Source organism: Microcaecilia unicolor, chromosome 3, assembly GCF_901765095.1.
Source record: "Microcaecilia unicolor chromosome 3, aMicUni1.1, whole genome shotgun sequence".
NCBI lineage: Eukaryota > Metazoa > Chordata > Amphibia > Gymnophiona > Siphonopidae > Microcaecilia > Microcaecilia unicolor.
Genome location: NC_044033.1, coordinates 148,713,401 through 148,736,675, shown reverse-complemented (window position 1 = coordinate 148,736,675; position 23,275 = coordinate 148,713,401). Strand labels below are relative to the sequence as shown.

The following is a 23,275-nucleotide window of genomic DNA, read 5'->3' as shown; positions in this document are numbered from 1 at the left end:
TCCCTTCTCTGAAGGTGTACCTGGGAGAGATTCTGACTTCATGATCTGCCCATGTAGTTATGTGTCAGATAATGAAGCTTTTACTATAAATAACAAAGATTGAAAATAAATATAAGGATAACAGTCAAACGTAGGAGAAACCAAATAGAGTAATTAATCGATTTTAAGAATAGGAGTTGAAACATCTGGGTATATTGAATTTGTATGTTTGTCTTAAATGTTTTCACCATTTTGTACATTCATTATAGAAAAGCAGTATATAAAAATTTAAAACTGTCTAAGCTGTTGCTAAATATAATATATATATTTTTAATATTTCAGAGTGCTTATTTCTTTTCTTAGCTGTGTTTTATGAACTTTTGAATGCTAATGCTTTCTTGGTTTGGTTTAGTCACATTCTGATGCAGGCTATTGCCCAGGGAATCTTTGATGCTATTGTGGATCAGGCACCCTTTGCCATAGAAGATTTGATGAATGAACTGAAAGCGAGCCAAAGTGATGACAAAATGGATTTGCGAGATGAAAAAGAGAAAGGTGAGGAGAAATTATTGTCCAATAAAGCTTCTCCCAGGCATTTCAAAGGTGAGAGGAAAGGCTGCTGATTTGTTTGAAAGAAGTCACAAAACTTTTTTTTTTTTTTTTTTTAATGTTCCTCACTCTCACAAGTGGACAGGCACAAAGGTACACTAGGGCCTATATACATATAGGACGAACCAAGAAGAGGGAAAGTGGCAAAACTGATGAAAAGTTAGCAAAACAAATGTAGTTGGCCATAGACTAAGATTTTATCTTTCCCAAATGACTAATTTCAAGGAATACCCAGAAGCTGAAGCTGAACTATCAAGTAGCGGAGAGTGTTAAATGATGATTCTAAATGTGTTTTATACTTCCTTTCTACGGTGTAAGAATTTGGAATAATCTTTTTTTTTTTTTTTTTTGTTACATTTGTACCCCGCGCTTTCCCACTCATGGCAGGCTCAATGTGGCTTACATATTGTATACAGGTACTTATTTGTACCTAGGGCAATGGAGGGTTAAGTGACTTCCCAGAGTCACAAGGAGCTGCCTGTGCCGGGAATCGAACTCAGTTCCTCAGTTCCCCAGGACCAAAGTCCACCAACTTAACCACTAGGCCACTTCCATTTCAGATCAGAATGTTGATTTCTTACTATCTTTTTGAACAGCTTTAAAAACATATTTGTTCTTCCAGACATAACTTTGGTTAAGTAATGTAATTTCATTGTTAAAATTATGTACTATGGTATCTTCCCTAAACAGAACAAACAGATGAAGAAATATTTACAAAAATTAGGAAAGGTGGCAATTTGGCAACATTATAATAGGTAATGTCAATCACCCCAGTATTGATTGGTTAAATGTTACATCAGGAAGCGCTAGGGAGCTAACTTTTTAGAGCAACTGATCCAAGAACTGACGAGAGGGGGAGCTATTTTAGTTCTAGTCCTTAGTGGAATGCAGGACATGCTATGAAAGGTAATGGTGTTGGATCCGCTGGGAAACTGTGAAGGATAGAAAACAGAGAGTGGGGTTAAATGGGCAGTATTCACAATGGAGAAGGGTAGTTAGTGGGGTTCCTCAGGGGTCTGTGCTAGGACCTCTGCTTTTTAATATATTTATAAATGATTTAGAGATGGGAGTAACTAGCGAGGTAATTAAATTTGCTGATGACACAAAGTTATTCAAAGTCGTTAACTCGCGACAGGATTGTGAGAAATTACAGAAGGACCTTACGAGACTGGGAGACTGGGCGGCTAAATGGCAGATGACGTTTAATGTGAGCAAGTGCAAGGTGATGCATGTGGGAAAAAAGAACCCGAATTATAGGTACGTCATGCAAGGTTCCGCGATAGGAGTTACGGACCAAGAAAGGGATCTAGGTTTCGTCGTCGATAATATGAAACCTTCTGCTCAGTGTGCTGCTGCGGCTAGGAAAGCGAATAGAATGTTGGGTATTATTAGGAAAGGTATGGAAAACAGGTGTAAGGATGTTATAATGCCGTTGTATCGCTCCTTGGTGCGACCGCATCTTGTGTGTTCAATTCTGGTCGCCGCATCTCAAGAAAGATATAGTTGAATTGGAAAAGGTGCAGTGAAGAGCGACTAAAATGATAGCGGGCATGGGACGACTTCCCTATGAAGAAAGACTAAGGAGGCTAGGGCTTTTCAGCTTGGAAAAGAGACAGCTGAGGGGAGACATGATAGAGGTATATAAAATAATGAGTGGAGTGAAACAGGTGGATGTGAAGCGTCTGTTCACGCTTTCCAAAAATACTAGGACTAGGTGGCATGCGATGAAACTACAGGGTAGTAAATTTAAAACATCGGAGAAATTTTTCTTCACCCAACGCGTAATTAAAATCTGGAATTCGTTGCCGGAGAACGTGGTGAAGGCGGTTAGCTTGACAGAGTTTAAAAGGGGGTTAGACGGTGTCCTAAAGGACAAGTCCATAAACCGCTACTAAATGGACTTGGGAAAAATCCACAATTCCAGGAATAACATGTATAGAATGTTTGTACGTTTGGGAAGCTTGCCAGGTGCCCTTTGCCTGGATTGGCCGCTGTCGTGGACAGGATGCTGGGCTCGATGGACCCTTGGTCTTTTCCCAGTGTGGCATTACTTATGTACTTATAACACAATCAAATCTGAGCTGATATCTGGAGTAAAGTCACTAAAATCTACTTTAGCAGCATTTAATCTTCAAAAGGATGACTACGACAAAATGAGGAAAATGGTTAAAAAGAAGCTAAAAGGATTGGCTGCAAAGGTTAGGACTTTTTTTGTTTGTTTAATTTCTTTTATTGATTTTCGATACAAATATAAGCAAGAGCTCACAACATAACAACAAGTAACATTTTACAAAGTATGGCAATACCGGAGCTCACATGTAAGCAGTAGCTATCCATATTTGGGTTTAAATTAAGTTAAGAAAAGAGAGAGGTAGAAAAGAGGATAAAAAGAGTGGGGGGGGGGGGGGGGCTGGAGGGTACAAATCAAAGTATAGAGCATGTATAGGCCATAAAATACATCTAATTGAGTGCGGTGGGGAACACTGCGAGGCATGTTGCAGCGGTTGTAGGTCTGGTGCTAGGTCCTCCGGGGTACCCTTATTAACTTGTGTGGCCGGCAACGCCTGAGTATGTGAACCCCACCAAAGATTGCACCGCCGCTTGTGAGGCCATAAGGAATCGGTCCCGGGATTTATTCTGGGATTCATGATGCCGAAAGGGTCTGATTATCGCTGATGTAGCTGCTACAGTGCTCAATTTTTGCATTGGGTCGACCGGAGCTCTGCGCTTAAGCTGCCATTTCGCCTGGTGACTTCACTTCCTCCTGGTCTACCCTTTAACGGACTCTTCAAAGGTTTCATAAAGCCTTCGAAACCAACCACGGTGTAAAAAAACTCCCTATTGGAGAAAAAACACTAGTAGAAAAAATGGAGGACCTTTAATGTTCAATGGTAAAGTCCTATATCCACAGTGCTTTTTTTGTGCTGGTACGCAACGGTACGGCGTACCGGCACCTTTTTCTCCTCCTGTCCTCCCCTCCCATTATTACCAGCGATTCTCCGCCTCTCCCCTGCCCTCCCATCGACGTGCAGCGATTTTCTGTCCCTCCCCTGCCCGCACCTCTCCCATATCCAGCGATTCTTCGTTCCCCAGCATCCTCCTTCACTGCCTGCCAGCCTGCGTCGGACTCAGAGGCGAACGGTGCAGGCAGCGATTGTCAGGCAGCGTCGTAGCTGCCCTCTGCAAGTCCCGCCTGTGCGTAAACAGGAAGTTGTAGGCAGGACTTGCAGAGGGAAGCTACGACGCTGCCAGCCAATCACTGCCTGCACCGTTCGCCTCTTGAGTCCGATGCAGGATGGCAGGCAGTGAAGGAGGACGCTGGGGGATGAAGAATTGCTGGATATGGGAGAGGTGAGGGCAGGGGAGGGACGGAGAATCGCAGCATGTCGATGGGAGGGCAGGGGAGAGGCGGAGAATCGCTGGAAATAATGAGAGGGAAGAGCAGGGGAGAGAGAATTGCTGGCCATGGGATGGGAGGGAAGGGCAGGGGAGAGAGAATTGTTGGACATGGGAAGGGCAGGGGAGAGAGAATTGCTGGGGATGGGATGGGAGGGAAGGGCAGGGGAGAGAGAATTGCTGGACATGGGATGGCAGGGGAGAGAGAATTGCTGGACATGGGATGGGATGGGAGGGAAGGGCAAGGGGAGAGAGAATTGGTGGACATGGGAGGGAAGGGCAGGGGAGAGAGAATTGCTGGGGATGGGAGGGAAGGGCAGGGGAGAGTGAATTGCTGGACATGGGATGGAAGGGCAGGGAAGAGAGAATTGCTGGACATGGAGGGGAGAGAGGAGAATCGCTGGACAGGGAGGGGAGGACAGGGAAGAGAGAATTGCTGGACATGGATGAGAGGGGAGAGAGGAGAAATGCTAGAAATGGATGGAGAGGAGAGCAGGAGATAGAGGAGAATTGCTGGACATGGATGGATGGAGGAGTTGGCTAGGAGAGAGGAGAAATGCTGACTTGGATGGAGGAGAGGGGAGAGAGAATTATTGCTTTATATGGATATAGAGGAGGGAAGAGAGATGAGAAATGCTGGACATGGATGGAGGGAAGGAGAGAGGAGAAGTGCTGGACATGAATGGAGGGGAGGAAAGAAAAAAGAAGAGGCACATGGATGGAGATGAGGGAAAGGGAAGAGGAGAAAAACTGCACATGGATGGAGAAAATAGGCAAAAGCTGGATCCATGTTATACCTCCTCCAGTCAATTCCATGGAGGAGGACCCAGCTTTTACTTATGGATGCAGGGCAACAAAAGAAGAAGAAAGGAGGAAAGTAAAGAAATAAATGCAAAGGAAGCCCTGGAAACGGAGTTAAGAGAACAGATAGAGAGCAGCAGAATCAGAGACTGGGACCAATATGGATAGAAAAACAAAGTCACCAGACAACAAAGGTAGAAAAAATCATTTTATTTTCATTTTAGTGTTTGGAATTTGTCTTATTTTGCACTGGGTATACTGGAGCTGTAACAGCTTACAGAAATTATTTATAATGAAAAAAAAATCACATTATTTTTTCTCCTATACTAGTATAATATTTTCAATGATGTCTGTTTATATGCGCCATGGCTGGTATAAGGGGTGTGGCTAATGTGGGTGTGGCTATAATAGGGGCGGTGCCATGTGTGGTGACCCCGCCCACAATGAGTACCGGCACCTTTTTTCTACAAAAAAAGCACTGTATATCCATAACCTTACAATTCCATAACCTTACAGTTCCAGAAACTGGAATAATATAATGACAACAATAAGCGTGTGCACCACCTGCATGTATAGAAAAACTGTCACTTAGCTTCTTCCTCTGTGCAGGAGATAAAGTGCCTTGATCCAACCAGGAGGGCGCTGACTTTAGAATTCAAATACAGATAGTGGCCACATGTCATTACCCCGACAAGGTATCCCCTGTTTCGATACTGCCTCAGGGGGAGTTCATAATAGTATCCACCAGTCTTGAAAACAAAGTAAAAGACAGAAAATGGCTGCTGGCTAAATAGGACACTAAGATCTGGGTTTTCTAGCCCATTATAAACCATAAAGTTGTATTACTCTGTTTATCACCCTCCTCTCACCTATCCACCCCCATCCTGTTAGACTATCTCTGAAATGCTTTGATGTTCCCATGCATACCTCCTATCTATCCCTACCCTATTAGACTGTCAATGAAATGCTTGGATGTTTTACTTATATATACTGTAATCTACCACATTTGCTTATTTCCGATCTGATGAAGAAGGGCAACCTTCGAAAGCTAATCAAGAAATGTATTAAGTTATGTCCAATAAAAAAAGGTATCTTATTTTCTTTTCCATGTTTTATTTTGTTTGATTTCTATTGATTACTTATAAATGATCTGGAAATTGGATTGAAAAATGAGGTGATTAAATTTGCAGATGACAAAATTATTCAAAGTTGTTAAAACACATTTGGACCATGAAAAATTACAGGAAAGGGAAATGGGACTTGATATACCGCCTTTCTGTGGTTTTAGCAACTACATTCAAAGCGGTTTACATAGTATATTCAGGTACTTATTTGTACCAGGGGCGATGGAGGGTTAAGTGACTTGCCCAGAGTCACAAGGAGCTGCAGTGGGAATCCAACTCAGTTCCCCAGGATCAAAGTCCACTGCACTAACCACTAGGCTACTCCAGGAAGATCTTAGGAAATTAGAAAACTGGGCATCCAAATGGCAGATGAAATTTAATGTGGACAAATGCAAAGTGATGCTCATTGGGAAGAATAATCCGAATCATAGTTACCTGATTCTAGAGTCCACCTTAGCAGTCAGCACTCACGAAAAAGATCTAGGTGTCATTGTAGACACTGAAATCTTCTGCTAGTGTGTGGCCGCAGCCAAAAAAGCAAACAGGTTGATATGAATTTTTAGGAAAGGGATGATAAATAAGAACAAGAATACTATAATGCCTCTGTATTGCTCCATAGTGCAAACTCACCTTGAAGTATTGTGTTAAACTCTGGTTGTGGTATCTCAAAAAAGATATAGCGGAATTAGAAAATGTTCAAAGAAAAGCAACCAAAATGATAAAGGGGATGAAACTCCTTTCATATGAGGATATGTTGGAGGTTAGGGCTCTTCAGCTTGGAAAAAAGATGACCGAGATATGATTCAGGTCTACAAAATCCAGAGTGGCGTAGGACGAGTAGAAATGAATCTATTTTTTTTTTACTCTTTCCAAAAGTACTAAGACTAGGGGACACTCAGTGAAGTTACATGGAAATACTTTTAAAACAAATAGGAGGAAATATTTTTTCACTCATCGAATAGTTAAGCTCTGGAACTCTTTGCCGGAGGTGGTAACATCGGTTAGCATATCTGGGTTTAAAAAAGGTTTGGACAAGTTCCTGAAGGAAAAGTCCATAGTCTGCTATTGAGACAGCCATGGGGAAGCAACTGCTTTCCCCAGTATTGGTAGCATGGAATGTTTCTGTCAGATACTTGTGACCTGGTTTGGCCACTGTTTGGAAACAGGATACTGGACTAGATGGACTATTGGTCTGACCCAATATGGCTACTCATGTCCTAGTTATCCGCACCAAGAGCTTACCCGTTCTGTTCCCATTGATAAAGAACTTTTGCTTTTTGTACATTTATCATTCTAGTGGTTTGCTCATGGAGTAGCTTATTGAGCGCTGCCCTCGTAGCCATCAAGGTCTCATACAAGGGGGAAGAGTATTGAGCTGCATAGCGACTACGAAGGGCTCGCAGTTTGCACTCCTTGGTTAGGACGCTTGTTGCTTGTGATGATATATGCAATTATATCTCTTTGTATTACTGCTTTAGCCGTGGGCCAGAATAATGTGGGATTATCAACATGTTGCTGATTATGAGAAACGAAAACCTCCCATCTACACAAGAGATATTTAGCAAACTCCTCTGAGTGATATAGGAGGGAAATCGCCACCCCGAACTACAGCAAAAATAGGGTTCTGCATCAATGTCGACTCAGGCAAGGGTGTGGTCTGAGATTTCCTCCATCCCCAATAGTTGCAGATGAAACATGAGACAAACTGTCAGTTCACCAAAATGTAATCTAAACGTGATAGTGTTGGTGTTCCTGCGACATGTGGGCTTAATTTCGTTTGTTTGGGTGGAGCAGCCGCCACACGTCCTCTAAGTCAAGAGCAGTGCATAGATGTTCTAATGAGCTCGGTGGCAGTACTGCATGCCCCGTTGTTGGTTTAAATTGATCCATAACTGGATCAAATACTGGGTTCAGATCCCCTGCCACTAGGATTGGAATATCAACATAGGGATGACACTTTTCCAAGAGGTTGGGAAAGAATTTATGGTCATGGTCCACCAGACCATACATTGAAAGCAGTATAAATTCCTTCCCCGGTGCATTAAAAGTGCACCACCACATACCTACCCTCGGTATCTCTAAATAACAATTTAGAGTGGCAGGTCAGTGATTTCCGCACCAGTATTGCTATGCCCCCACACTGCCCAGATGCCGGGAAGCACTAGACTTCTCCTACCCATTGTGTACTAAGTTTTTGATGTTCCTCAAAAGAGTGCCTGATGACGCTTTAGGCCCTGAAGAATTTTAGAACACTTAATTGAAGATGTGAGGCCACATATATTCCACAATAGAAGCCGCAGAAGCTTACGGGAGTCGCTCTCGACACGAAGTAGATTAATGGTCAAGCAAAAAAGAATACAAACTACTATGGATGAAAATGCCCTAGGGTACCTAGCCTAACCCTAAGGCAGCGAGAGCCCAACATGAACACACAATGCCTTATTGTGTGGTTTTACCACATACAACGTTATAGGCATTGCAAGTGGCTCAAAACTCTGCAGCACGGCTAATTACATGTGCTAGTAAATTGGAGCATGTCACTCCACACGTACAGAAACTACATTAGGTGCCTATAGTTTGGCGGGTTGAGTTTAAGCTACTGGTGTTGGTTTTTAGAGCTTTACATGATGATGTTCCATTGGCTTTGACTCAAAGGTTGTGGGAGTATTGTCCTGTTCAGTCTTTTCGGTCTCATGATCAAGTGTTGTTGCAAATTCCTTCCCTTTATGATGTTTGTTTGCAAACAATTCGTTCTTGCATTTTCTCTGCTGTTGGCCCCACATCGTGGAATGGTTTTCCACTGTCTTTGCGTCAAATTTCTTCCTTGCCTTTGTTTAGGAAGCCTCGAAGACTTTTTTGTTTGATAAAGCTTTTTGTGGGTATTATGGAGTTTAGACTGTTTTGATTGTTTTGCCCTAGTTAAATGCATTTGTAGCAATGATTGCATTTTTTATTTGTACAACTAGTTTGCATTTTTTAAAACTTTTATTTAGAATTTTATATAGTTGTAATATTTGTTTTATTGTAACCCGTGTTCAGATGTTACAATGTGCGGTCTATACATTTTGTTAAATAAATCTTTATGCCACAGATGTCATGGTAAAGTCACTTCCTTCTTGTCAGATGATTTCTAAAGCCTACTTGTGTTTGAGATCATACTTTAGATTTAGGGTCCTGTTTACTAAGCCGTGTTGTAGGCACGCTAACATTTTTAGCACACGCTACTGCTAGAGACACTCATATATTCCTATGGGTGTGTCTAGCATTAGTGTGCACTAAAAATGCTAGTGCACCCTAGTAAATAGGGCCCTTAGTGTTTGTATCTGAATGTTTTTCTGTTGGAGCTACTATAATGGATGCATGAGATTTCTTATTTCCATGGTCGGACCACTTTTTGAGCATGTTTTGTTGCTTTTTCCTATTATCTCTGATTATAGTGTATCTCCACAGGTGCATATTAAAGGGAAGGTTGTTGATCTGAAATGTTGAATTCCATTGATCTGAGTGCATTGATAAATTTGAGTTGAGTAATGGTCTTAATTCTTTTGTTGAAGGACAGAAAGCAAAAAGTCTTCCACGATGTTTATGACAAATTACCTCATGTAATGGTAGGAAGGACTACACAAAGGGTTTTTCCCTCATGGTTTACAGTCAAATTTAAGTGTACTTAAATGATTGTTAGGGACGGTAGAACATAAATAGAGAAAGCATTTGCTTCCTAATGATAGACGTATATCTTCTTTGTTGGAAAATGATAGAATTGAGGTATCTGTCTAATCCTTTTCCCTTTTTTTTTTTTTTTTTTTAATAGAGATTTAAAAACTTATTGAATAGAGTCCATCATTTGGTAGCAAACATGCATAGTCTACTTTGTATTCTGAATAAGTGTTGCTGTGAAGTGGTGTTTTTGGATTAGGACTTGGCAGATTATTTTTTTTAAAATGCAATAAATGTGCTCCACATTCGTTCAGGAAGGCATTTCTGAACCTGAATCCATACAGTGAGATTGGAAGGATACACTGCTCCTCAAAATGCAGATTAAGGTTATGACCCTTTTGAATGACTTTTTTTCTCCTGTGCCTGAATGAGAAGTCGTGAAGATATTTAAGAAATTAATTGGTCCAGTATGTCTTGTGTGGATCATTAAGGATTTGAGAGAGTTAATGGTTCCATGGCATTCTAAGTTTGTGAATGCTTCTTAAAAATAGAGTGGTTTCTGTCTTCATGGAAGCGTACTTCTACAGGATCTATCTTGGAACACTATCTTTAGATCATGCCGTACTGTCTAATTATTACCTTATTTTTGAGTGTGCTCTCTGTAGGGGAACTGTTATTGGAAAAAAATTGTGTTCTGTGCAATTACAGACTTAAAAATGACCATAAATTACTAGATTTCAGTTTTATGAGCTGGCCAAAAGCCATCTTGATTTGTTAATATGGATTAGATCAAATTAGACACCATTTACTGTTATTTCTAGACATAGTAGCAGCTTTTGTGTGTGTGTGTGTGTGTGTGTGTGTGTGTGTGTGTGTGTGTGTGTGTGTGTGTATCTGTTTTGTTGTCTGTTGGCTCTATGTATGTCTGTGACTGAGAACAATAGAGTAGAAAAGAGCAGAAATGCAGTCTGAAAGGATCACTTCCCTAACCTCTGTGCGTCTTTATCTAGTTCTTCTGTGATGCAGGAGGGTGCTGCATTGCCTATAAAAATGCATTGGGCCATTTTTAGGGGGACTTTATTTCTCTTGAAGCACTAGTTTGATCTCGCCCATTTTTAGTCTTGATGTGTGATTTCACCATGTTTTCCTCTATGCCAAATTTAGTCCCATTCTGTTAAATTTGCGGAGAACTATTTTGCCCCCAGACAGATGGACAGACCTTCTCAACCCTTATGTATAATTCCTTTACATCATCTGTTAGGTTGAGAAGAATTACTCTCATCATATTTTGCATGCAGTATTACAGTATATATTTCATAATCTGATTTTTTTTTTCCCTAACAGGCATATCTTCCTTTTTCCTTTCCCATATTTGTACAGAAAGAAGGAACCCACTTTTAAAGATGAAAAGAAATGCAATATAAAGCATAATTTGTTTCATTTTCATGTTATTTTTTATTTGAATCTGTTAATTACAGAAGATGGACTGGAATCAGGGGAGAAGTCTGCAGATGAGGATGAAGATGATGAGGATGAAGATGATGAGCATGATGGTGAAAGCATAGGACCTGTCCTGCAGGTTTGCTAGAATCTGAAACTTGCATTTAGTATAGATCCATCTCTAAGACAGGTTATCAGATATTACAGTAGGGGCAGCCATTTGGAGGATAGGTAGAGGTTTGCCTTGCTAGAAGGAGGGATGCAGAATTCTTCTCTTAATGATGAATCAGTTAGTCCCCACAAAATTGAGGGAAGCAGATACTGGATAGGATTCAGTGGCTGGTTTGGTGCAGAGGTGTAGATCTCTCTCTCCTTCGTATTATGAGGAGAAGGGTGATAATGTCTTAGACTGCTGCTTTTCTCTTCCTCCTGTCTGCAAGGGAAAAGGGGATCTTAATAGGAATGAGAGGAATTGGCAGATTTATTTTATTTATTTTTGTCTATAAAATTTCTAGCCTACATTCTTAAAATAATCTAAGTGGGGTTTGTTCAGGAACTAGTGCAGGTCTAATAACATGCATATGTTGTAACAGAACACTTCAGTACTTCTTTCATTATCTAAAATAGTCCCTAAACTGAACTTCTTTCCACATTATAGAGGCAGTCTTTTTGTACAGATATTTTTTGAACCTTTAACTTATCTTTTAGATAACATGTAGCTAAAGCTTCAGCTTCTCTTAGAGTGATGATGTAAGTAATAAAGATTAATATTAAAACTTATGCCATTTAATATAACAGAGATGGATTCCAAGAGTGTGTATTTAAGTATATATAGAGAAACTACATTAAACGTAGCTTAGAAAGTAACTGGAAAATATGTTAAGGGGTTTTCTTAAAGTATAACCATATCTTAAACATAGGGATAGCAATGAAATTCTTTCCTTTCTGTTACCAAACAAAGGGCCTCTTTTACTAAACTGCACTAGAGATTCAGGGTGCGGCAAATGAGAGGAAACCCATAGGAACTGAATGGACTTTTGAATCTATATCTGAATCATACATTCTTTCCACCTTGTAAGTAATCACCGAACACATGATTTCTTACTTTGGGCTTCTTTTACTAAACCATGCTAGCGATTCTCGTACAGCAAATGATTCAAAAGATATTGTCATTTGCCTTAAGAAGATTCTTAGTACTTGAAGAATAGTAGGTAATACACGTTAACGATGACAAATTACATTAAAGAAATCAGAAATAGGTCATTAGTTGAATCCTCTATAAGATTAATATTAGTAGTCAGTCGCAGCAAAACTAGTTAAGGTCAAGTCAGCTCTCATCTGTGAATCTGTTACACCAAATACCTTCTCTCTTGGAGAAACTGTCTGATTAAAATAGTTAGCTAGTTCATGATTGGCAAAGCAGGTTGATTTTTTTATGGATTTCATTTTTTTCTCTTTACTTTTGGATGATTGTGTGATTGAGGGTTTCTTTCCTATATTTTATAGAGTTCCCTCTTTTTAATTTTTTTATTGGATTGTACATCGCTCTGATTTGCTTTGTTAAAAGGGTGATTTTATCAAATCATAATAGAACAAGAACACTAGAGGAGACCAAAAACAGAAGTCTCACAAAGGTGACACAAAGAACCTTGATTGGATCTTCACCAAGACTCTACATGAATCGTGTTTCAGCCTAATTGGCCTGCATCATAAGTCTTAAATAATAAAATACTAAATAAGAAAATAAAAAAATACATACAGTTGCAACATAAAACTATCAATAATCTTTCAATAAAATCAATGAAAAAGAAACATCCAAGCTTAAAAGAATCTGACACTGCAAATAAAAGAATAAAACATGCTTACAACATGCTAAAAAAAGAAGATACAAATACATATGAATAAAGAAGAAGTGTTTAAAACAAGTGCTCAAAATATAAGCATTTAAAATATATCAATAATATAAATACATACATAAATGTCATAATGAAATTGGATCCCTACCTAGAAGATCAGTAGTCAACATTACATATATCTTTAAATGTTCCACTGAAAAACTTGAATGAAGAAATAATCAGAAAATATGATTTCCTAAAAAGGTTCAAAAATATAACAGAGGAAAAACCGGACATCAAAGTTTACCTAGTGACCATGAAAGAAATTAAAATCACTCAAGGTGTACAGACAAAAAAAAGAAAACGTAAAACAGTAAAGTGTGTGACCCTACAAGGTTACCGTTATTTAGTAGAACCAGTAATAAAGCTTCCATTGACAAAACTAAAATTGAACTAATTCTGTAGACAGAAATAAAAATGAAAAAGTATGTGACTACGCAAGGTAATCGCTACTTGTTGGAGCCAGTGAGATCACCCAACAAAAAGAGAAAGAAGGAGAAAAACCGCCCCTGCATTCATTACTGAGTACAGTGAACAACAAGTGAATAACAGCAAAGTAAACATGTGAAAAGGGAAGTCATATTTTATTCACTTTTTTTTTTTGGGGGGGGGGGGAATTGGGAGGTCACCCCTGATTCCCTTCAATGGTCATGTGGTCATTTAGGGCACCCTTTTGTGCCTTACTCGTTATAAAAACAGCTCTAGCTCAAAACATCTTTGTTTTAGTCCTGAATCAGTAGTGTTAGCAGTGCAAAGCTTCCTGTGTAACTTCAACAGTCTCGGTGTAAAAACATCCAATGGACAAAGTTGTGCTTCTATAGCATACACATCATAATGAAGCTTTACATTGTTGTGACTACTGATTTTGTCAATGGAAGCAGGCACTTCACCAAAACATGGGCTGTTTTGGGTCCTCCAGTAAAATCTGCTTCCCCTGCTTTTTGGCTCTGCCTTGCTGTTCCATCTGCGACCCACTTCACTGTGTTTGCTTCTAGTATTTTGTAAAGACTCATAAGGCACTATGTGTCTATAAAACAAGCAAAAATAAGTGTCATCCTGTCCTAAGCACCCTGTAATAAAATTACCCTCAAGGGGAGTAGCACTGCCCCTTATAACTTTCAGACTTAAATTAATTGAGCTCCTTTTTGTGTCAGTTCACAAATATTTGAAAGCTTATGTAGTGATCCTGGTTTGAGATTTTATTCCACAAAAAAAAAAATTCAACATCATTAGTGCTTGATTTGTTAATGCTCTTATTTGTTTCAGTTTATGGCTGTCATACTTTCTTTTTTTTTTTTTTTTCAGTTTGATTATATGGCTGTTGCCGACAGATTATTTGAATTAGCTAGCAGAAAAAGTACTCCTGCTCAGAACAGGAAACGCATCTACAGACTGGTGAAAAGGTTTGTTTATACAAAACACATATGGGTTGTTTGGTCATGATGGGAAGGGACTGTACATATGTTTGTAGATGAATATGAGTGATGACATTCATGTCCAAGAGTTGAATAAAAAGTAATGCCTCCAACTCAATAATTCATCAACAGGTGGTAGCACTGAAATGCTTCACATATTCATTTTTCACTTGTTTTTTGAAATCTCTTCCTTCACCTCAGTTGGTGAGAACTGAGAAGTGTCTGTGTGAAGAGGCTGTTTTGCTATTGCTTGTGAAGTGCAAGCATGCAGTGAGCGCTCATTTGTGCGATTTAAGCAGCATGCCATGATAGACTTTCTGACTGTTGATGGAGTCCCTCCAGTTGAAATTCACCACATGCAGGTTGTTTATGGCGATTGCTGGGTTGACGTGAGTACTATGTGTTCCTGGGCCAAAAAATGTAAAGATTGTGATCAAACAAAACGGCCCTTTCCAGTGCACAAATTAAGTGGTTGACCTGTGACAGCAATGGGAAAGTCTTTCCTTGAACCTGTTACAACCGTCAATTCAGAGCACTACATTGCAACCCTGAAAACTTCAAAACAACGATTGAGAAGAGTTCGGAAGCACAAGGAGGAAATATTGTTGCAGCATGACAAAGCTAGGCCTCAAACAGCACAAAACACAGCAGAGGCAATTGATTGTGAAGATGGGTCTCACACTCTTACCCCATCTGCCATACAGCCCAGACTTGGCGCCATGCAATTTCCAACTTGTCCCAAAATTAAAGAAATACTTTCAGGGGCATATCTTAAACTCGAATGAAGAGGTGAAAAGGACTGCAGGCAACTTGTTGCAGAAATAAGATGCGCTGTTCTGTTGTGTTGGTTTACAAAAACTTGTCCATCATTGCAGAAATGTGTGGCGAATGGTGGCAACCATGTAGAAAAGTAAATACATAAAATAATGCTTGAAACTTGCTCTTTTATTATAATTTTTTATTTGTTAAATGTTTTCATTTAAACAAAAGTTATGGAGATGGAGACATTAATTTTCTTTCAGCCCTTGTACTCAGAAAGATGATGGGGAAACTGTGTGGTGAGAGAACAGACTATACTTAAGTGGAGAGGGAAGAGGAAAGTGTGGACAGACTAAGTGCGCATGGAGCTGGAAGACAGGCAACTATGCTTGCAGAAATAGAGAAAAAGAAAATAAGCAGATAATTTCAGAAGAGGGATGGTGGCAGGTGGGTTGTAGACTGTGGTAACTAAGGAAGGCAAGCTGGTATATGGGTAGGTGGATAGCTAGTTTGCCAACTGTTTTCTTCTTGAACATTGTCCAGTTACTAAGACTATATAAGGTAAATATATGATTCATTTTCTTAACACACCTGCCTGATAAGCTGTCTGGCACAACCAGTAAGTAGAGTGAGTGTGCAGAAGCTTTACTGGTTGACAGTTTGGCTCGCTGCTGCCAGGAACAGAGTCCTCTGCTCTTAGTTGCCTTGTGGGGTCCAGAGATTGTAGTCCTTGTAGTCCTTCTAGAAAAGGAATAGATGGAGAGAGGGATAGAGTGAGGGGCTAGAGGGGGAGACGGAAGGAAGGATAGTAAAGGGAGGAGGAGAGACAGAGGATTGATTAGAGATAAATGGAGAGGGGAAAATTAACAAGTAATGGACAATTGTGAAGGTCTAAGAGGAGCACTACAGGTGATACTTGGTAAAACTACTCTAGCCCCAGATCTTTAGAAATGGCTTTGTAACCCTTTTCAGACTACTGTATTTCAACAACCTTTTTTCTCGTCTCTTCTGGAATTTCCTTTGATCTATTATATAGTATTCTCATAGAAAGTTTGTGATGACTCTTTCACTGTCATGGTAAGATTCAATATACAGTAAGGTTTCGGTTCAGTGGAGCTGGCTGAAATCAAGCCTGGAAGTGTTCAATCAGCTGAATCTAATTGTCAATTAAATTTGGTCATTTGATGGAATAAGGGGCATTTACTTTTTCACATGGGTAATATGAGTGTTGAATAAATGTATTTAAATGAATTAACAATTTAAAATCTGTGTTTCCTCAGGTTCCCTTTGGCTAATATTACATTTTATTTAAAGATCAGAAACCATTCAGTATGACACATATGCAGTAACAGGGGAAATCAAGACTTTTTAACATCTCTGTGCTTAAGCGTAATCATCTCACTGCTACCCTCAGCAATTCCTCCCCTATGTGTGGGGTAAACTTACGCATTTAATCGCAGTATGCACATAAGTTTACTTGCATGTAGGGTAGGAAGTTTTCCGAAAGATAAACCCGTGGCATGTGAAGCACCCATAGTGAAGAGAAATGAGTTGGGGGGTCTGCACAGTATCCCCTGGATTCTGTATAAGTCATGGATCCCAGATGCATATGCAAACTAGTTAGTTAGGCACTATAAATTATTGGAGTTAATTGGCTCTTAATGGGCAGTAATTAGGAGTTACGCATGCATCTCCCTATATCCTACTCTATAATATGAGTGCCTAAATTTCAAAGCATGCAACTCAAAAGGGGGTATGGCCCTGGGTGGGGCATTGGTGGATAAGGGGCGTTCACAGAAATTAGGGGTGATATTATAGAATACTTAAATTTGCGCGCCCAACTGCCATCAGTTGGGCTGAGCATTTACACCAGATTTCAGCAGGCATTGGTTCTTGCATTAAGTGCTGTTTTATAAAGGTTGCTTAGTACTAAGCGACCTTTACAGAATTGGTGCTTAGCACGGATCTTAACTGTGCCTAACTTTGGGTGCCATTTACTGAATCTGGCCCTATATGTCTAAGAAGCACTATAAAAATAAGTAGCAACCTATGGAGAAGGGCAGGTCATGCATTAGCACGCACAACACATCTCTAAAAATACTGCTTCTTCAGTTAAGTACTGAGGTTTTGGAAGCAGGAGCAAGGCAGTGACCTTACCTAGGAGGACACTAGATCAGTTCAGGCCTACAATTCCAACTTGAATTTCCTTTATTATTCCTATATGTAGATACATGCATATTTCTAGAATGCTAGTTTTCTGTAATGTATTTCTTGTTCACTTTAAGGTATCTTTATTAATCCATTGTCTTTGTTCCAGGTTTCAAGATTTAGCAGAAGGTGAGTAAAACTCTTTAAGTGACATTTCTCATTCTTAGAAGGCTTACCCAGAGTGCAATATCAACAACTAAATAAACCAGTTGCTCATCAGGATGATAGTCACGTTATCCTATGGTTAAAAATGTGAGTCCATGGGAAGAGAGCGGTAAATAACTTACTGTCAGCTCTGGCTTGAAGAAAATGCAAATATCTTGGTCCAGATGGTAATAATAAAAGGAAGTAATATAAATGAGCCAGTATAAATGCTCCTTAACACTTATTCTCCGAGGACAAGCAGGCTGCTTATTCTCACAAATGGGTGACGTCCACGGCAGCCCCTCCGATCGGAGATCTTCCTAGCAAAAGAGTTTGCTAGTCCTAGCGTGCGCCCGCGATGCGCGCTTGCGCGGCCGTCTTCCCGCCCGAAATCGCTTGTGTTCGCTAGTCTCCTTTTTTTCCGCGGCTGCTTTTTCGGTCCCTCGCGATTCGCGGTTTTTTTTGCTAAAATTTCAAACTTTTTTCTCCTTTATTTCTAGTGTTGGCCCATAAGTTTTCTTTCATGGTCGAGTGCGGCTTTTTTCGCCGCCTGTTCGTTTTTTGGTGAGCTTTTGGTGCCCTTTTTTCACCATCGCGGACTTCGATTTTGCCGGCAAGATTTTGCGCCCATGTCATCGAAGCCTTCCAGCGGCTTCAAACCGTGCACCCAGTGCGGCCGGATAATCTCTCTCACTGATAGGCACGCTTCTTGCCTTCAGTGTCTGGGGGCTGGGCACCGTCCTCAGGCCTGTAATCTCTGTCTTCTTTTGAAGAGGAGAACTCAGGCGGCGAGATTAGCCCAGTGGAACAGTTTGTTCTGGGCTTCATCCGGCGCGTCGACATCCTCAGTTCCTCGGCATCGGAGCCTTCGGTACTGCGTTCATCGGTATTGACATCGAGGCCTTCGGTATCGAGGTCATCGTCGGGTGCAGCTGCAAGACCGGGATCGTTCCTCCTGAGGATGTCATCGGAGGGTGCTTCGATGTCTGGAGTGCAGGTGAGGGCTGTCCATTTCCCTGCTGGTGGCGGTGAACCCATGAGCAGGCCTCCGCCTGTCTCGAGGGCTCCCGCGGTACAGCCCCCCCCCCCCCCCCCCCCCGGGATCGACCCTCTTCGGACCCGGACCCGAGGAAGCGTTTGGATTCGACGTCTTCCTCTTCGGTACCGGGGGGCACCGATGTCGTGCGAAGGCAAAGAAGCACCGGCATCGGTCACCCTCCAAGCGTGGTACCAAGAGCTCTGGGTCGCCGGTATCACCGGCACCCAAGCGTCGACATCGGGAGGACCGCTCATCCTCCATTCAGGAGGTGTCGATGCGTTCCCCTGTGGACAGCCCGGTACCGCCTCCATCCCCGGAACAGGTTCGCAGCTCGATGCCGGTACTGGCCCCACTGCCTTTCTCCACAGCCTTTCCTATATGCCTATCTGGCAGGCGTAAACAACAGTCTGGCCGACAAATTGAGCAGGATCATGCAACCGCACGAGTGGTCGCTCAGTTCCAGAGTGGTTCACGAGATCTTCCAAGTGTGGGGCACCCCCTTGGTGGACCTCTTCAGACCAACCACAAGGTCCCTCAGTTCTGTTCCAGGCTGCAGGCCCACGGCAGATGGCGTCAGATGCTTTCCTTCTGTTTTGGGGAGAAGGCGTCCTGTACGCGTATCCTCCCATTCCTCTGATAGGGAGGACTTTGCTGAAACTCACCCTAAGTTCTTGCCGAAGGTGGTGTCGGAGTTCCATCTGAACCAGTCAATTGTCTTGCCAACATTCTTCCCCCGTCCTCATACCCGCCCTGCTGAGCGTCAACTGCACACGTTAGACTGCAAGCGAGCATTGGCCTTCTATCTGGAGCGGACAAGCCCACACAGACAGTCCTCCCCAACTTTTTGTTTCTTTTGATCCCAATAGGAGGGGAGTGGCTGTGGGGAAACGACCATTTCAAATTGGCTAGCAGACTGCATTTCCTTCACTTATGCCCAGGCTGGGCTGACTCTTGAGGGTCATGGCTCATAGTGTTCGAGCCATGGCGGCGTCAGTGGCCCACTTGAAGTCAGCCACTATTGAAGAGATTTGCAAGGCTGCGACGTGGTCATCTGTCCACACATTCACATCTCACTACTGCCTTCAGCAGGATTCCCGACGCGACAGTCAGTTCGGGCAGTCGGTGCTGCAGAATCTGTTTGGGGTTTAGAATCCAACTCCACCCCCCTAGGCCCATTTTTATTCTGTTCCAGGCTGCACTCTCAGTTAGTTGGAAAAGTTTAGGTCAATGTCAGTTATGTCCTCGCCGTTGAGAGGCTCTATTGACCATGTTTGTTGTGTTGAGTGAGCCTGGGGGCTAGGGATACCCCATTTGTGAGAACAAGCAGCCTGCTTGTCCTCGGAGAAAGCGAATGCTACATACCTGTAGAAGGTATTCTCCGAGGACAGCAGGCTGATTGTTCTCACCTACCCGCCCACCTCCCCTTTGGAGTTGTGTCTTCCCTTGTCTTGTTTTTGCTTGGTACGGGACTAGCGAACACGAGCGATTTCGGGCGGGAAGACGGCCGCGCATGCGCGCATTGCGGGCGCGCACGAGGACTAGCAAACTCTGTTGCTAGGAAGATCTTCGATCGGAGGGGCTGCCGTGGACGTCACCCATTTGTGAGAACAATCAGCCTGCTGTCCTCAGAGAATACATTCTATAGGTATGTAGCATTCGCTTTCAGAACCATACCATTTTACCGGTGGAGTTCCACAGGGTTCATTGCTTGCGCTGGTACTATGCAGTATATTTATGGCCCCATTAATCACACTCATTCAAACATTTGAATTGACCACTTTTGAAAATGTGGACGATTTCCAGAGACTGTCTTGACACACAAAACTCTGAGACCATTGCTGAATTGAATTCTAAACTTCAATTAGCTGAAATTAAACCCTGAAAAAACAAAGGCTATGATTTTCAATCAAGCAAGTCTCCCCCATACTAGTTGTAGGTTCTCCAGTCAGTTACACCTCTACTGGATGATGAGTTGTCTTTTCAACCACATATCTCACAGGGTTATAGGTCAGTTCCTATCTGGACAGTTCCCACTCACGAATTCCTTTCTGGAAAATTGCCGCTTAGGTCAGTTACCTCTAACCAATTCCCACCACTCCAGGGAGGACAATTCCCACCCTTAATGTTCATAATGCTAAACACACTACTCCACAGTACAAAATCAAGAAAAAAAAGTGACCAATATAACTATTCAACAGACATGTCCAATTATAAATGGACATGTCTGTTGAATAGTTATATTGGTCACAATTATAAATACTAAAGACAGAAGGAGTAGTGTAGTTAATAGGACATGTCTAGAAAAAAAAAACACGTGGGAGATGAGGATGTGTCAAACTCAAATTTATTTCATGAAAAGGACTCGACATGGCACCGTGTTTCGGCGAGTGTGCCTGCTTCAGGAGTCTGAAAGTAAAAACATATTTGTAAAAACATAAAAATACATATTCAAAGAATAAATAATACAATATACTATAAAAACTAAATTATATAACAAAAGACAAATTAAAATAAATGTTATTTGAGAAAACGAATATCATTTCCATAAAACCATAGGTCTACAGGTATCAATATAAGACCAGTATTGTAAATGCTAAGAAATCTCTTATCGAAGGTGTTCTGATATAAATGTAATTTAACAAAAAGCATTTGATTATGGAACAAGTCTAAGAAACTATGTAAAATAAGATACAAGGGTGATCTAAAAAAAGGAAAACCATAAAAAATATGACTACACACATTAATATGGGATCAAAAAATCTTATTCAAGCTTTAAGAGCAACAACAGTACAAAATTGAAGAATGGTTACAGTTGGCTAAGGTACTGGGAGGAGCCGAAGAGGAATAGACAGAGCTGTCGGTGGTGGTGGGGGGGGGGGGGGGTGGTTTGGAGGGTGGGTTGGAAGGATGTTGGTGGGGGGTAGGTGGAAGAGGGGAGGGATGGGGGAAGATGGGAGGTTACAGGGGGGAGGAAGGGAGAATAAAAATGGATGTTGGCAAAGCATGTTAGTTGAAGTTTTTGGAGTTGTATAAGAGACTAAGAGGCTTATTTTCAAAGCACTTAGCCTCCCAAAGTGCTTTGAAAATATGCCTCTATGTCTCTATGTGATTGTTATTGTTTTCAATAAAAAAATTTTGCAAATTAAAAAAAAAAAAAGATTGTACATGGGAACTGATCTCATAGATAATGTTGATGGTAATGGAGATGACTTGGAGTTTGAAGATAAAGTATATAAAAGAGTCTAAAACACAAAAGAAAATACCTCAAGATGACTCAGAAGGAATAGACAAAAGAGATAAAAACACAAAGGGAGATAGATAAATAGCCTAAAATATGTAAAGAACACAGAAAAGAAAGAGCAAAGAAAAGTGCAAAAAATACCAAAAAGAGGTTGTGGGGGCCATTGCGATCTTATGGTAATAGTCCATATTTAAAAAGAGAATAAACTGTAGCCGAAACAGGCTATAACAATATTGCAAAATAGTAAGCTAGTCTCCATATGATAGTTTATAAATTGCAGCATGTGAAGTGTTATGCAAAATCAAAGTGTTTGAAGATGCCTCATGTACACCTGCATAAAAATGCTCTAGTCGAGATTTGCAGTGATAATAACTTAAAAACAAAACAGTGATCCATGAGGTAAACTCTAAATGAAGTGTTATGCTGTCTGAAAAAAAAAATGTGAAAATACTATGTGTGCACGTACATTGGGACATCAAAACTAGATAAGCGGAGAAAACGTGCAACTGTGAAAACAGAGTGTATACAGACCATTACAGTGTGTATAATGAAAGAAACTAACCACGACCATAAGGCTATAAACTAGAATGAAATACAGTGATCTGAAAACAGAGTTATTCTCAACCGAACGGACGTGCTAAATTGTTATCTTATTACTTTTAAAAAGACTTTTGAGTGCTCAACATGACGGCTAAAGCAGTGCGAAGAACTGTTGGACAAAAATAGCTGGAGTTACGTTCGAGAACAAACAGCTATAGTGTACGGTAAAAAGTGTTGCCAAAATTTTGAACAGTAAACACTGCTCTTGCACAGAAAGTGTGAAGCATGGAGCACTGAGCTGAGTGAAACACAATTAGGACTATGTGACAGTCAAAAAAAAAAAAAAAGTAATACAATATTACAATTGTTTAAAGAGAAAAGAACTCTTATTATGCATAAAGGGTGGGGACATATCATAAATTCATGGATAAATATATCCAGAAAAACAATGTGTATACATTTTATGAAAATGTGCAGTTACAAATAAACATTAATAGAATGGTGATAATGAAATGTCCAACACTATACATACAGCATTGTATCTAAAATATTGTGTATAGAACTCACAGGATTACGCACATAATTATATAGCTACCTAGGTCACCAAATACATGTATTGGTAAAATAGAACAGTTACAAGTAAACATCGGTGATATCAATATGAAATATTGGACCGCACACAGTTAAAACATGTATCTTTGCGAACATAAATACAAACTACAATTGTATCAAAAGAATAAGACCAAGGAGAAAAATGAGGATACATGGATGTTAAAATGAAAAGAGAAGAGTTCCTCCCTGGGGAAAAGTACTGGTCCTAAGAATATATGTATGTGTAAAGTGTAATATAATATATCTATGTTAAAGAGTTATGTTTAAGAAAAGCGAGAGGGATATAGTGTTCAAAGTTATATGGATATGCAGCCTTGGTGAATACTTTATGAAACGTGCAGTGAAAGTGTGTGTGATAGTGACCTGCCTTTAATGACAGATAGCTGTGACCATGATAAAAAGGAAACCAGTGCATA

The 23,275-nt window shown here is 40.8% G+C and overlaps 1 protein-coding gene across 1 annotated transcript in view; it reads left to right on the top strand.

The window, feature by feature from the left end:
- Positions 1 to 23,275, top strand: part of LOC115465754 (ribosomal RNA processing protein 1 homolog B-like) — a 127,461-nt gene that overhangs the window by 56,525 nt on the left and 47,661 nt on the right. The window contains 4 exon segments of the mRNA XM_030196459.1: positions 392 to 534; positions 11,045 to 11,145; positions 14,207 to 14,304; positions 17,393 to 17,412. Of these exon segments, the coding sequence (XP_030052319.1) occupies positions 392 to 534; positions 11,045 to 11,145; positions 14,207 to 14,304; positions 17,393 to 17,412 (362 nt within the window).